The sequence below is a fragment of the Carcharhinus amblyrhynchos genome, chromosome 35, assembly GCF_965287045.1.
Source record: "Carcharhinus amblyrhynchos chromosome 35, sCarAmb.v2.hapA, whole genome shotgun sequence".
NCBI classification, from domain to species: Eukaryota; Metazoa; Chordata; class Chondrichthyes; order Carcharhiniformes; family Carcharhinidae; genus Carcharhinus; species Carcharhinus amblyrhynchos.
This window is the reverse complement of record NC_137358.1, coordinates 4122501-4138030: the sequence shown is the minus strand read 5'-3', so window position 1 is coordinate 4138030 and position 15530 is coordinate 4122501. Positions and strand designations below refer to the sequence as shown.

The following is a 15530-nucleotide window of genomic DNA, read 5'->3' as shown; positions in this document are numbered from 1 at the left end:
AGATAGTCAATATCTTTTCCCAAAGGTAGGGGAGTCTAAAACTAGAGGGCATAGGTTTAAGGTGAGGGGGGGAAAGATCTAAAAGAGTTCAGAGGGTGGTGAGTGTCTGGAACGAGCTGGTAGAGGCGCATACAACTTTGTCTTTTAAAAAGCATTTAGACACTTACATGGATAAGATGGGTATAGGCCAAATGCAAGCAATTGGGATTAGCGTTGGATTTAAAAAAAAAAGGGCGGCATGGACAAGTTGGGCTGAAGGGCCTGTTTCCATGCTTTAACCTCTATTATTCTATGCACAGTAAAGCGTTCAAGCTAGGAGCAGTTTCCATGCTTGCTTGTGCACATGGCTCTGTCCAACTAGACTGACCCCTAAGTGTGCGTCATGTGTTCTCTTGAATCACCATGTGCATGGTGCTGTAGTCAGTCCCACATTAATCCTAAATATTCTAGTCCCTTGTACTACACATTTCTCCAGTGCATGTCTGATTAGCTTTGCTTAAGTGAATACCTTGGAGTCCAAGCTTCTCTTTCTCAGTGAGCAAGTGAGGTAGGGATTCCAGTATTTGCTGCCCAAAATACAAATACTTTCAGCTCTCTCATCTGTTCACATTTATCTCCTTAAGTATAACTAAACAGAAGTAACGATACAAGTGAAAAGCCACCACAATCCCAGAGGACCAGAAACTACTCTCCCCTTTGAGAGAGACTGACTGGTGGTGATTTAAGCTGAGGATCATCACATCTTGGGTGAGGGGCAGGGTTGATGTGAACACTAAATGAATCGTTTTAAGTCACCTGAACCCTCGAACTGGATTCCAGCTTCTCACTCGCACTCCTGGATATTGGTATTTTGTCATATTTTTGGGAGGGGATGGCACGGTGGTTAACGCTGCTGCCTCACAGCACCAGGGACTCTGGTTCGATTCCCGGCTTGGGTCACTGCCTGTGTGGAATCTGCAGGTCCTCACCATGTCTGCGTGGGTTTCCTCTGGTGTTCCAATTTCTTCCCACAATCCAAAGATTGTGCGAGTTGGCCATGCTAAATTGCCCCTTAGTGCCCCAAGATGTGTAGATTCGGATAATTAGTGGGGTAAATTCTTGAGGTTACGGTCTGGGTGGGATTGTCTCTTACTGACATGGGATTTATGTGGGGTTACAAAGACAGAGCCTTTGTGGCATTGTTGTCAGTACAGACTCGATGGACGGAATGGCCTCCTTCTGCACTGTAGCGATTCTATGTTCTTATGTATAGAAAGAACAATAGTGGATCACTATTGCTGGTGAGTTATATAACTTATAAGAATGTTAATTAATTAATAAGAACATAAGAACTAGGAGCAGGAGTAGGCCATTTGGCCTCTCGCCTGCTCCGCCATTCAATAAGATCATGGCTGATCTTTTCGTGGAGTCAGCTCCACTTACCTGCCCGCTCACCATAACCCTTAATTCCTTTACTGTTCAAACATTTATCTATCCTTGCCTTAAAAAGATTCAACGAGATAGCCTCAACTGCTTCGCTGGGCAGTTCAAATTTAATAATACTCTATTCTGTTAATATTTGATATTCAGTAAATAATGTGATGCTAGGGTAGGATGTTGAATGATTTTTTTTTTAATCTACCTGGTCTCCATGAGCCAAATATTTTGGACGTTCAAAATCTGAAATTAAAGAGAGAGAAGGCTGGGAATTATTTGACGGGTCTGGCAGCAGCTGCGCAGAGAGAGCCAGTGTTGATGCTTCATTTTGATAACTTAATGTCCAGTTGCGGTAGCAAGCCATCGATCTAAATCATTAACTCTCTCTATGGACAGAATATTCCCACCCTGCTCACTACGGGAATCGGAGCAGGCCGGCCGGTGGGGGCGGGGAGAGAGGTGGATAGACCATGTAAAGGTCGTTGACCTCAGGTGGGATTTTCTGGTCGCAGCTGGAAAATCCCGCCCTGGTTTCTCTTCCCCCACAGTTGCTGCCGGACCTGCTGTGTACCTGACTTTCATTTGTTGCTTTTGGATGTGTCACTGAAAAGGTGAGATGCTAATTTCTCAGTAAAGGGTTTGAACTCTGGTTGTGTCTGAGTGTTTCTGGCTGTGTAAATCCTGCACGTTGCACCGCAGTGTCTTAACCATCTGTTCTCTTACCTCTGTCACAGCACCGTAACTTTGAGGAGAGCCAAGAGAGCATGAAGGAGCAGCTAGAAAAATTGGCCTTACTTCTGAGAGTGCTGGATTCTGCCCTCTGTGATTTCCTAGGTTAGTGAGTTAAGCCAACACTCCAGTATCTTTTTTGGTTGATGACTGAACCATGCTGTTTCTTCTAAGACTTAACATCACCATTAGAAATGTTCATAGAATCCTACAGTGCAGAGCAAGGCCATTCAGCCCATTGAGTCTGCACCAACCACAATCCCACCCAGGCCCTATCCCCATAACCCTGTGCATTTACCCTAGCTAGTCCCCCTGACACTAAGGGGTAATGTAGCATGGCCAATCCACCTAATCCGCACATCTTTGGACTGTGGGAGAATGTACAAACTCCACACACACACTGACCCAAGATGGGAATCAAATGTGTGCCTCTGGCACTGAGGAAGCACTGCTAACCACTGTGCCACCTTAAACTTTGTTGTATTTTGCAACTATTTCTTCAATCAATACTTTTAACAGCTATTATTTGTTATATATTTTGCAAGTGACTTCATTGGTGGACGGGTTTGTGAGGAGGCTCCCTTTACAATATATTCCATAGATCAACAACACAGAAACTGGTCATTCAGCCCACCTGGTCTGTGCTGCCTTTTTTTGCTTCACCGAGACCCCTTCCATCCCTCTTCACCACATCTTGTGCACGTTACGGCATAGTGGTTTAGCACTGCTGCCTCACAGCGCCAGAGACCCAGGTTCGGTTCCAGCCTTCGGTGGCTGTCTGTGTGGAGTTTGCATGTTCTCCCTGTGTCTGTGTGGGTTTCCTCCGGGTGCTCCAGTTTCCTCCCACAGTCCAAAGATGTGCAGTTTAGATGGATTGGCCATGCTAAATGTGCAGTGTTACAAGGAGCCTGGGTGAAATGCTCTGTTGGAGAATTGGTGCAGACTCGATGGGCCAAATAGCAGCCTTCTGCACTGTAGGGTTTCTGTGGTTCAATTACTTCATTGTCATATGCTTATTGGTTTACCCTATTAAATGCATCAGTGCCAATCGCCTCAGCTACTCCATGTGGGAGCAAGTTTGACATTCCAGCCTCTCCAGGTAAAGAAGTTTCTCCTGTATTACCACTTGGATTTGTTATTTTCTTACCCATTGGGTCAGTAAGTTGGGAATCTGCTTCCTGCTACATGAGATAGGAGTACATCTGTTGGCCCTTTGAGCTTGCTGCACTGTTCGACATGTTTATGGTTAATCATCTGTTTCAGCTAAACCTTCCTGCCTTGTTTCCATCTCCTCCTTTTTGTGTCTAAAAATCTATGAATCTCTGAATATACTTGATGACTGGTCATTCACAGCTCTATGTTTGAGAATGCCAAAGAACCACAATTCCTTGAGTGAAGAAATTTCTCCTTATCCCTGTTCTAAATGGTGACCATTTATTCTGTAAGTGTAGCCCTGTGTTTCGATCTGCTGCCAGGGGAAGCATCTGTCCTGTTAAGTCCCTTGAAACATACAAATTCTTAATGAGATCACTTCTCATTCTTCTAAACACAGAGAATAAAGGCCTAGTCTACTCAATCATTCCTCACCAGACTATTCTCTCCTGCCAGGAGTTAATCCAATGAACTATATTATTCTCGAACCTCTGAGAGAAATGTTGCCCTGAGAGACATTCCCCTGGGAGAAGCTAATACCTTCAAAACACAAAAATCTGCGATGGGGGAGAAAATACTGGAGAGTTTTTGGTGTACGTGTATCAGTGTTTTCTCTGTTTTTCCCACAAGCAAGTGCTTGGGTACATGTATCTCTTCCTTTCTCCCTTGCGCGCTCTCTCTCTCTTCCTTTCTCCCTCGTGCGCTCTCTCTCTCTCTCTTTCTTCCACTCCCTCTCGCTCGCTCTCTGTGGAGGGTAGAAGGCAAGGGAGGGCAGCCAGGCCCCAGAGCACAAAGGTGCCAACCCCTCATCACCCCCTCCCCACCTCCCTGTACCCCCCCCACCGCCCCCCTCGCAGTCTTTCTCTCTAGCACACATGGACAGACTCTGTCATACACATGGGAAGGAGTCAGGTTTAGTGCCTCAGTTTGAATGCAGCTTAAATAGAGCAGATAATTCTTTTCTCTGACAGCTGTTAATTGAAACCAGTTTGAGCAGTTTCCATCCAATTCCATGGGGGCCTGAATGTTGTAGCATTAGCAACTGGCAGTGTTGCTGCAGTCTCTTTTCCAGATACCATCAGATAAATAGCTTCACTTTATATCAGCTCCCAGGCCCCGGGCTGCATTCCAGCGGCTGCTGCTGTGCATCGGGACATGAATTGAGACAAATTCAGGCTCCACGGCTTATTGATGCGCACTGTTTACATCAACATGTGAAATATGATGGTCTGGGTGTGATACTGGGACAGATTGCTGGGAACACTGGAACCGGAGCCTGCCACAATAGTGGCAGAAACTCAAAAAAGGAAAAGAATCCTTTGGAGTTGATCATAGAAACCCTGCAGTGCAGAAGGAGGCCATTTGGCCCATCCATCCACAATCCCAGCCAGGCCCTATCCCCATGCATTTACCTCAGCTAATCCCCCTGGTACTAAGGGTCAACTTAGCATGGCCAATCCACCTAACCCACACATCTTTGGAGAGTGGGAGGGAATCAGAGTACCCGGAGGAAACCCATGCAGACAAGGGGAGAACGTGCAGACTCCACACAGTCAGTGACCCAAGCCGGGAATCAAACCCGGGTCCCTGGCATTGAGGCGGCAGTGCTAACCGCTGTGCCGCCCTGCCACTCTTAAATATTCAATAATAATGTCTTTTCATCAACACTCAGCATTTCTGATATCTCCCTGTATTCTTAAGCTCATTTGGCCAGTTTACCCATTGTTTGCGGTACTTTGCTTCAAAGCGACACAGTGGCACTGTGGTTAGCACTGCCGTCTCACAGCACCAGAGACTTGGATTCGATTTCAGCCTCGGGTGACTCTCTTGTGTGGAGTTTGCACTTCTTCTCTGTTGTCTGCATAGGTTTCCTCTGGGTGCTCCAGTTTCCTCCCACACTTCAAAGATGTACGGGTTAGATAGATTGGCTATGCTAAATTGCCCCTTAGTGTCGGAGGGGTAAAGAACAAAGAAAATTTACAGCACAGGAACAGCCCCTTTGGCCCTCCCAGCCTGCACCGACTGAACTAAAACTCCCTACCCTCCCGGGCACCCTATCCCTCTATTCATGCATTTGTCCAGACGCCCCATAAAAGTCACTATTGTATCTGCTTCCACTAAATTCCTTCCATTAGCAGGGTAAATATGTGGGGTTTTGGGGGATAGGGCCTGGGTGAGATTGCTGTCAGTGAGTGCTCGATGGGCCGAATGGCCTCCGTCTGTCCTATAGGGATTCTAGAGGGTTGCATCGCTGCTGATGGCCCCAGAGGAGGTTTGGTTCCTGGTGTCTTTATGGAGTTGATGGGTTGGTTTCCTTTGGGGGTGCGGAGTGCATCTGCTCGTGGGTGATGTGTGAGGGATTGTTATATCGCAGCATTCCTGATTTCTCTTCTCCCTCACCAGATTCCAGAGAGTCAGGGAACCTGTGCTTCTGTTTCCGCTGGCTCCTCATCTGGTTTAAGCGGGAATTTGCTTTCCCAGATATCTTGCGGCTGTGGGAGGTGAGCACTGTCAGACTGAATCTATTAGAGATTGTAACCTGCAGTACGCCTGCAGATTGTGCTGTTCCTATTGTGTTGCTCTGTGAGTCTGTCTGTCAATGAGGCAAATGTTCTACCGTGTGTGTGTGTGTGTGTGTGTGTGTGTGTGTGTGTGTGTGTGTGTGTGTGTGTGTGTGTGTGTGTGTGTGTGTACTGATCCTCTAACTCTGTCCAGATTCTAAAGTGCCTCCCAGAGGTGGTTACAGGTCCATGGGATAGGTGCTTTCCATCAAATTATGTCCTACATGGCACACAAATCAAAACAAAGCTTAAAGAAATGATACAGTGGGAGTTATATCTGAGAGTATTGCGGTGAGGGGTGTGGGGTATGTTGGGGAATGATACAATGAAGGCCTGTTCCACCAGTAAACAAGGCACTTGCTGTGCTGTGTGAGCCAGACTGTACTGTCTCTTCTATAAAGCTGCTTCTATGTTTATTCGGCTGGAAATTGTCGGTTTTATGTTGCTTTGTACTCTTGCTGCCTGTGGACTATCATGAGCTCTGTCTCCGTGCCCTCTCCCCCAGGTACAATGGACAGGCCAGCCATGCCCAAATTTCCACCTGCTGGTTTGCTGTGCCATCCTGGACTCTGAGCGAGACGCTCTGATGAACCCCAATTATGGTTTCAATGAAATACTCAAGGTAAAACCAAATACTTCCACTTCTTTCAATTTGTATTGCATTGCTGTCTGTTAACCTGGTGAGCAGAATGCTCTGTCTGGCTTCTCTCATTATGGTGGAGCCACATTCCTGTAAAGCCTAGGAAAGGTACAGCCAGCGCCCCCAAACCCAGCAGTAAGAGACCGGAGTTTGTCACATGTTGGAGGCTGAAGAGTGTGTTCAGTGTCAGTGTGTGCTGGCCTGCCACTGTGTAAACTGTTCACCTTCCAGTTGTGATAACTTCAATTCATTACCCTCGATGGCTCAGTGTTGTAGAGGAGATATCTATCATTATGTGACTATTTGCCCACAGTTTATGACTTGTCTGCACGAACTTGCTAATTGAGTTTCACCAAAGTATTTCAGGCAGACGATGGATGATTAGAGCTGCCACCTCATTCCCAGATCTCTGCTGCCTCCCTCACCTGTGCAAGTGCAGGGAAATTCACGAGACCATTAGACATTGGAGCAGAATTAGGCCACTCGGCCCATCGAGTCTACTCCACCATTCAATCAAGGCTGATATTTTTCTCATCCCCGTTCTCCTGCCTTTTCCCCATAACCCCTGATTCCTTTACCAGTCAAGAATCTATGTCTGTCTTAAAGACATTTAATGATCTGGCCTCTACAGCCTTCTGCAGCAAAGAGTTCCACAGATTCACCACTCTCTGGCTGAAGAAATTCCGCCTCATCTCCATTTTAAAGGATCGTCCCTTTAGCCTGAGGTTGTGCCCTCTGATTCTAGTTTTTCCTACTATGGCCCAAAACTGTTCACAATACTCCAACTGGGGTCTGAGCGGATTCCTGGAACTGAGCTCCTCTCTTGCTGTCTTCTAGCACATCAATGAGCTGACCATGAGGTTGAACATGGAAGACATCCTATGCCGGGCTGAAGCCATCTACCACCAGCTAGCAGCCTGTCCGGTGAGTGAGAGTGCACAGGCACCGACCACGGAAAAGTGCAGCATCTCAATAGCTGCACTGCTGACTAATCTTTTTTTAACTGAAAAAAAGCACCATTTGTCAAAGCTATTCACCTCACACTCATCAGGACAATCTCAGGAATGGGGGTGACACACTGGTTAGCACTGCTGCCTCTCAGCACCAGGAACCCTGGTTCGATTCCAGCCTTGGGTGACTATGTGGAGTTTGCACATTCTCCCCATGTCTGCATGGGCTTCCATTGGGTGCTCCGATTTCCTCCCACACTCGAAAGACATGCGGGTTAGGCTGATTAGCCATGCTAAATTGTCCATTGGTGTCAGAGGGATTAGAGGGTAAATATGTTTTGGGAATAGGGCGGGACTGTTGGCGGTGCAGACTCGATGGGCTAAATGGCCACCTCCTGGATTAAAGGGATTCTATATTTAAAAAATACCAGCATTGGGGGAAACAACTTAATTCTGTATGAAAAGAGAGTGCTGATTGGTTGGCAGGTGGTTAAGAGTCATTGCTATGGAGAATGCATTATTTAATGGTGACTGACAGTTAACTGCCAAACATTGGTTCAAAATACATGGGGCTCTGTTCTTTTCAGACAGAAAGAGGAGGTATATATATTGTGTTTGTTTCAGCTAAACAAAATAAATGATGGCCATCTGCTGGTTCATTCCTTAGGGCAATGCCTAGCCCAATCGGCATTAAGCTCCCTGGTTTAAATTTTCACATAATCTTTGGCAGTTAACTGATGCATTCTCCATGGCAGTGCCTCTACCAATCAGATTCCACTTGCCAACCAATAAGTACACTTTTCTCATACAATATAAAATTATTTCCCCTGCTATTAGTAGAAACCCTACAGTACAGAAGGAGGCCATTCAACCCATTGCTCTCCAATAAAGCATTTCACCCAGGCTCATCCCTCACCCTATCTCCATAACCTCACACATTTATTCAACCTACACATCTTTGCCCCTTATTGTCCAATTTAGCATGGCCAATCCACCTAACCCACACATGTTTGGACTGTGGGAGGAAACCAGAGCACCCGGAGGAAACCCACGCAGACACGGGGAGAATGTGCAAACTCCACACAGACAGTAACCCAAACCGAGAATCAAACCCGGGTCCCTGGCGCTGTGAGGCAGCAGTGCTAATCACTGTGCTGCCCTAGGCGGGAATGGATAGGAGTGGGCAGAGGCAGAAGTGATTGTCTCAAGGTGAGAGATGCTTCCTCATCTCTCCAGTGAAGATTATCTGCAGACGTGGTGAGCTGATGGTTTGTGTTTCCTCTGTTTCTGAACAGCAGCTGCAGCGGAGTGTGCAGCAGATCCTGGGTCTGGCGGAGGACACTACCCCCACCCCCAGCTCCGGCTCGGGCTCCGTCACCGGCAGCTCCCCCCAGGCGCTCTCCCCCAGCCAGACGCACGAGTCGGAGCTGACGGACAGCGCCTCGCACAGCCTGCCCGACAGCAGCATCGAGATCCTACACACCGAGGATGGCACCATCGAGTCCGGCCAGAGCCCGTAAGTGCCGGGGTGGGGGGGCATGCAGGGAGGGGCAGGTCGTCCGCCCTAACGGAGGCCCCTAAATCTCAACAAGGACATCTGAAAACCTTTCACCAAGGCCTTGAACTTTGGAAAGAAGACAGAATCCATCTGGTTAACCACAAGTGGGCAACATCCTTTTTTCACTGGCTGATCTTCGATCTGGACAGTTGATAACTTGGTTTCAATTCCCAATTCCTCTTGGAAGTCTGAAGGAAACTAACAGACCGTTTGCAACAGATCGCTCCTTTTAGTTTAGACTGAGCACTAACTATAACATTGTAGAACACTGTTCCCTTGTTTCACTAGGTTTTTTCCGTGGAATTATGCATAAAGCCCTTTCCATTATGGGCGGCATGGTGGCACTGCTGCCTTACAGCACCAGGGATCCAGGTTTAATTCTGGCCTTTGCTCACTGTGTGGAGTTTGCATGTTCTCCCCATGTCCACCTGGGTTTCTTCCCACAGTCCAAAGATTTGTGGGTCAGGTTGATTGGCCAAGCTAAATTGCCCCTTTAGTGTCAGGGGGATTAATAGGATAAATATGTGGAGTTACCGGGATAGGGACTGGGTGGGATTGTTGTTGGTGCAGTCTTGATGGGCCGAATGACCACCTTCTGCACTGTGGGGATCCATGATATTGTGAGGAGGCTGGTTGGTCACCAAGGGGACAGATAGTAAATGACATGTAAAGCAGTTCTTGCCATCCATCCCTCTGCCTCTGGCTGTTGTGTGAGTGAAACCAAATCTTGTCTGTCAGAGATAAAGGAGGGACTGTCTCCAGTGTTAATGGAAGGATTTAATTAATTGTAGGTTAATGTTGTGAAAGGAAAACGTTCAATACTCGCCCATGGAACACCTAACATGCAACACCCTCTTTCAGTCTAATGGACTCCCAATCACTGTCGGCCGCGAGCCCCAATGATATTTTTACTTTACCTGATTCTCCGAGGCTTCTAGTCAGTTGACGCTGCCCTGGTTTAGTTTTCCTTGAGTTTCCTGTTGGCCATCAATGGTGTGAGGCTGCTGGGGTGAGAGACCATTACCATAGCAGCATCAATCAAACAAGAGTCCATTTGTCCAAACTTGGGTTGGTGTCTGGAGATACTCTGGTTATAGCAATCTGTCACTCAAGGGCCAGTGATTCTTAGACCAACCAGATGACACCTTGAACTGCTGGGCTGAGAGCCTCCCCCACATCATCAAGCAGTATTGGCTGGCAAGAGACGTCCTGAGTCCAGGCTGCTGACCTTCACGTTTTTCTTTCCGTCACGTGATAACTAATGCAGTTGGGTCACCCCCAAAATCATCGGTACGAACCTCCTTTCATAAAAAGATAGCACTTGACCCTTGGAGTAGCGCAGTGGTTAGCACTGCTGCCTCACAGCACCAGGGAGCTGGATTCCATTCCGGTCTTGGGTCACTGTCTGTGTGGTGTTTTGTATGTTCTCCCCATATCTGTCTGGGTTTCCTCCGGGTGCTCTGGTTTCCTCCCACGTTCCAAAGATGTGTGGGTTAGGTGGATTGGCCATGCTAAATTGATCCTTATTGTCCAAAAATGTGTAGGTTAAAGGGATTGGCCATGGTAAATTGCCCCTTAATGAGTGTGGGATTAGGAGGGTAAATATGTGGGATTGTAGGGATAGAACAGGACCTGTGTGGGATTGTTGTCGGTGCAGGTTCAATGGGCCAAATGGCTTCCTTCTGCACTGTAGATTCTATGAGGGCCTGGGTGGGTCATTGTCAGTGCAGACTCGATGGGTCGAAAGGCCTCCTTCTGCACTGTAGGGATTCTATAACCTGTCAGTTTGAGTCAGATAGCCATGCCTGGAACTAAACTAACAGACCAATATTGGGAATCTCACCATGAAAGGATCTTTCTTTCCAAACTATTCTATATCGGGAAGAATCTTCTCCAGCTCCTGTGCAATTTTATATGTAATTTTTCTCCATTGCCCTGTCCTTGAGGGGCATATCCCCACGAGTGCCACAAACCCAGTGGGTTGTAAATGTGTAGTTGGTACGACAGTGTAATGAAGGCCTGCTATCCTCCACTGTCCGGGCCAGTGCGTTTACTCCCCGTGACTATAACTGTGTTCTCCAGGGAGATAAGAAAAAGAAACCAGTTGTTCAGCAGTAACTATGGCAGTGGTCTCTGTCCGTTTTAAATGTGTTGGGGAGGATGGGAGTGCTGAGTGGGAGACAGAGAGCACTGTACTTAGTTTTGCAACTATAGGGAAGAAAGCAGCAGAGGCACTGCTGGAGGAGTGCTGCTTAACCCTAAGACTGGTCAGCCACTGAGTGGTAAAGTCCATTTAACGCCTGAGACAAATTCCTCGTGATTCCTCCCCCTCCCCCTCCCCCCCACACGCCCCCTCGGGTGGCAATGTGTGCCTTTTAATCACCCACATTCCACTCCTCCGAAAGAAAGGATTTATGGCAGCTTCTCACAAATGCCACCCATCATCACAGACAAGCTCAGCTCAGATGCCAAGGCTGTCCCTTCACCTCTATCGATGGGCATTCCAGAACCAACCGGCACATCACCTAGGCTGACATGCCAGTGCCACGCTGAGGGGGCACCACCCTGACAGCGGTGCCATTTCCATGGCATTAAACCAGGTCGACCCACTCTTATGCATTTGACAACACATCCAGTTTAAGGATTAGGGCATTTTCCCAATGTCCTGGCCAGCATTCCTCCCTCAACCTAACACCACCCAATAGAGATTAACCAGTTATTCACTTGATTTCTCTTGCAGAGAATCCCACTATTGCACAAATGCACATTAATCTGTGTCTTTGACTCAAACAAAGTGCTTTGAGGCATTTCTGTTAAGTTGCAAGTGCACTCTATGTCTATTTAAACGCATTAGCTTTTTCCTAGTAAAATATTTACAGTGAAGCTGGTAGGTTTGAGTCCTTGAGACACCGTCTGACTTGTTGTCAAAAAAGGGAAGCAGCAAACTAGAAATGAGTTTTTGTTTCTCACTTAGACTTTAGTAACCCGTGACTTTATTCTATCTAAAAAAAGATGTTTGGAAGACCTTTTTAATAGACAATAGTTCTATGTTAAAGATATTTACATACCATTGTATTAGGAACATCTAATTTAATGTGTGTTACAAATTTCTCTTCCATTCCGATGGAACGGTGTTATGCTATTCACCTAACTTCAAATTATGTTTAGACTGTGTGGGAGTGTACGGAGTATTGTCCCCTCTCTGTATCCCTGGGCAATTTCCTTAACTGTTTTACCTACTCATTGATGTTTCTCTTTTTTATGTTCAAAAATATATATTTCAACAATTAAATCCACTTGGTAGTGGGCACTGGTCTGGAACAGAATGCTGCCACAAATTTTCCATCCTAGATGTCACGTAAATAGTGAATATCACACGTGCTATTCTTCTGTATCACCGATTGCAGTTCTTTGGACAGTGCAGAGGGAGCTTTACTCTGCATCTAACCCCGTGCTGTACCTGACCTGGGAGTGTTTGATGGGGACAGTGTAGAGGGAGCTTTACTCTGGATTATCAAGCTGATTTGTGGTAATGAACACTAATGATAAAATATGGATATATCTTTATGCTGCTCTGAGTTGTTCTTTTGTTATACTGTAGAGGATACTCCCCTGCTATGATTGGAGATAATCAAGATGGTGTGCTTTGAAATCCCGAACTATTATTTCCTGTAAGCCCTGCTGTAATTGCCTGCTGTGGAAAGAAGGTATGTCTGTTGTGGACTGTGCCTTTAAGAGCACGAGGTTCTTGTTCCCTAAATAGCCACAGTGCCAGAACTTGGGAATAGCAGGAAGCCATTCAGCCCCTTCAAGCCTGTTCCATCATTCAGTTAGATCATGATCGATCTTTGTCTAAACTCTTGTCTGAGCCGCCTGGCTTCTGTAGCTCTCAGGCCTGGCCCTCCCTGGGAATTGCCTTTGTCACGAACCCTGAGTGATTTGGGTTGTGTACCGGAACTTGTAGAATCATACACCACAGAAGGAGGCCATTTGGCCCATTGTGTCTGTGTTGGCTCCTTCAAAGAACTGGCCAATCAGTTGTGCTCCCTCCCCCGGCTCTCTGGGTTTTAAGTTTTTTTTAGTGTCATAAGTAGGCTTATGTTAACACTGCAATGAAGTTACTGTGAAAATCCCCCAGTTGCCTCGCTCCTGTGCTTGTTCGAGTACACTGAGGGAGAATGTAGCACGACCATTGCACACTAACCAGCATGTCTTTCAGACTGTTGGAGGAAACTGGAGGAAATTCACACAGACACAGGGAGAATGTGCAGACTCCGCACAATGACCCAAGCCGGGAATCAAACCCGGGTCCCGGGCATTGTGCGGCAGCAATGCTAACCATTGTGCCACTCTCCCATAGTCCTACAGTTTGAAATGATTGGAACTAAACTGGGCCAAGTGGCTTGCATGCTCTCAGCAACCTCCAGACCACCAGGAAGCAAAATGCATAATGTTTATTAATAAGGCTTGTTAATATTAATGAGCGCTAGAAGCATGGAACTTCTGGTCCAACTTGGGATTCTTTCTTCTAATTTAAAAACAACCCAATTTAGCTTATTAATAAAGTGAGATTTATGAATCAGGAACTTCCTGCTGTTGTCCACTCAACATCAGAGCAGTAGCAGGTGAGAATCTGTCTGTAATAAAGTGCATCATCAAGCTTTACAGCATGGAAACAGGCCCTTCGGCCCAACTTGTCCATGCCAACCCTTTGTTTAGCCATTAAGCTAGTCCCAATGGGTTTGGCCCATATCCCGCTATACCCATCTTACCCATGTAACTGTCTAAATGCTTTTTGAAAGACAAAATTGTAGAAAGTTTATTTAATAGGGTCACAAGTCGGCTTACATTAACACTGCAATGAAGTTACTTTGAAAATCCCCTAGCCAACGCACTCCGGTGCCTGTTCTGAGGGAGAATTTAGCACAGCCAATGCAGCCAACTAGCACTTCTTTCTGGGAGGAAACTGGAGCACCTGGACAAAACCCACACAGACGTGGGGAGAATGTGCACACAGATAACATCCCAAGCTGGGAATCGAACCCAGGTTCCTGGTGCTGTGAGGCGGCAGTGCTAACGACTGTGTCACCGTGCTGCCCTCTACCCACCACTACTACTGCCTCTGGCGGCTTGTTCCCGACATTCACTACCCTCTGTATGAAAAAATTGCCCCTCTGAATCCTTTTATCTCTGCCCTCTCATCTTAAACCTATGCCCTCTGATTTTAGACTCCCCAATCTTTGGGAAAAAATATTGACTATCTAGCTGATCTATACCCCTTTATTATTTTATAGACCTCTATAAGATCAGCCCAAAGCCTCATGCGCTCCACGAAAAAGACTTCCAGCCTCTCCTTCTAACTCAAACCATCAAGTCCCGGTAGCAGTATGTATCCGAATTGATTCTATTAGCCATCATTAAATGTGAATTTCATGCCAAGAGAGAAAAATCTTTTTTCTGAGCATTTAACTCAGGGCATTTAAATATTTAGAAAATTACATGGGTGGCACAGTGGTTAGCACTGCTGCTTAACAGCGCCAGGGACTGGATTTGATTCCCAGCTTGGGTCAGTGCCTATGCAGAGTCTGGACATTCTCCCCATGTTTGAGTGGGTTTCCTCCGAGTGCTCCGGTTTCCTCCCACAGTCTGAAAGACGTGCTGGTTAGGATGCATTGACCCAAACAGGCGGTGGCAGACTGTGGCGACTAGGGGAATTTCACATTAACTTCATTGCAGTGTTAATGTAAGCCTTACTTGTGACTAATAAATAAACTTTATGGGTGTAGAGGGATATGGGCCAGACGCAGGCAATTGGGACCATCTTAGTGGCTTTAAAAATAAAAGGTGGCCTGGACAAGTTGGGCCGAAGGGCCTGTTTCCATGATGTAAATCTCTGTGACTCTATAAAGCAGTCTACCCCTAAGGTATTCCTGGAGGATAAGCATCTGATATCCCCCCCCCGCATAACCCTCAGTGGTGTCGTTCAGTGGTTAGGAGAAAGTGAGAGAGACTGCCCATCATGGTCAGTATTGGATGGTCTGAAGTGAAGGCACTGTCACTGGTTGGCAGTGTACTGCTGTGTTAATGTGTGTCGTGGAACTCTTTAGTGTGATTGTAAAACGTGTGACTGTAATTCACTGTATTAAAATACTGACCCAATCATTAACGCAGGCTGACGCTGCCTCTTTTTTTTCCTGTATCATTCATTTTTTTTTCCCCAGGTGGAACTTTCTCTCCACTTAAACAGTTTCCGCTGCCTCATTCTGGTGTTTGATTGGGATGGACAAGATGAGAGGTCACACAACACCAGGTTATAGTCCAACAGGTTTATTTGAAATCACGAAGTTTCAGAGCGCTGCCCCTTCGTCACTTCACCTGTTGAAGGAGCAGTGCTCCGAAAGCTAGTGATTTCAGCTAAACCTGTTGGATGTAACGTGGTGGTACAGTGGTTAGCACTGCTGCCTCACAGCTCCGCAGACCCAATTCCCGGCTTGGGTCACTGTCTGTGTGGAGTTTGCATGTTC

General features: G+C 46.7%; 1 protein-coding gene across 1 annotated transcript in view; it reads left to right on the top strand.

Moving 5' to 3' along the window:
* Positions 1 to 15187, top strand: part of LOC145361801 (TBC1 domain family member 17-like) — a 39591-nt gene extending 24404 nt beyond the window's left edge. Inside the window, exons 11-15 of the mRNA XM_080217781.1 lie at positions 2151 to 2250; positions 5701 to 5798; positions 6364 to 6480; positions 7336 to 7422; positions 8744 to 15187. Of these exons, the coding sequence (XP_080073907.1) occupies positions 2151 to 2250; positions 5701 to 5798; positions 6364 to 6480; positions 7336 to 7422; positions 8744 to 8968 (627 nt within the window). The 3' untranslated portion in view covers positions 8969 to 15187. The remainder of the gene's footprint in view (positions 1 to 2150; positions 2251 to 5700; positions 5799 to 6363; positions 6481 to 7335; positions 7423 to 8743) is intronic.
* Positions 15188 to 15530: the final 343 nt, after the last annotated feature.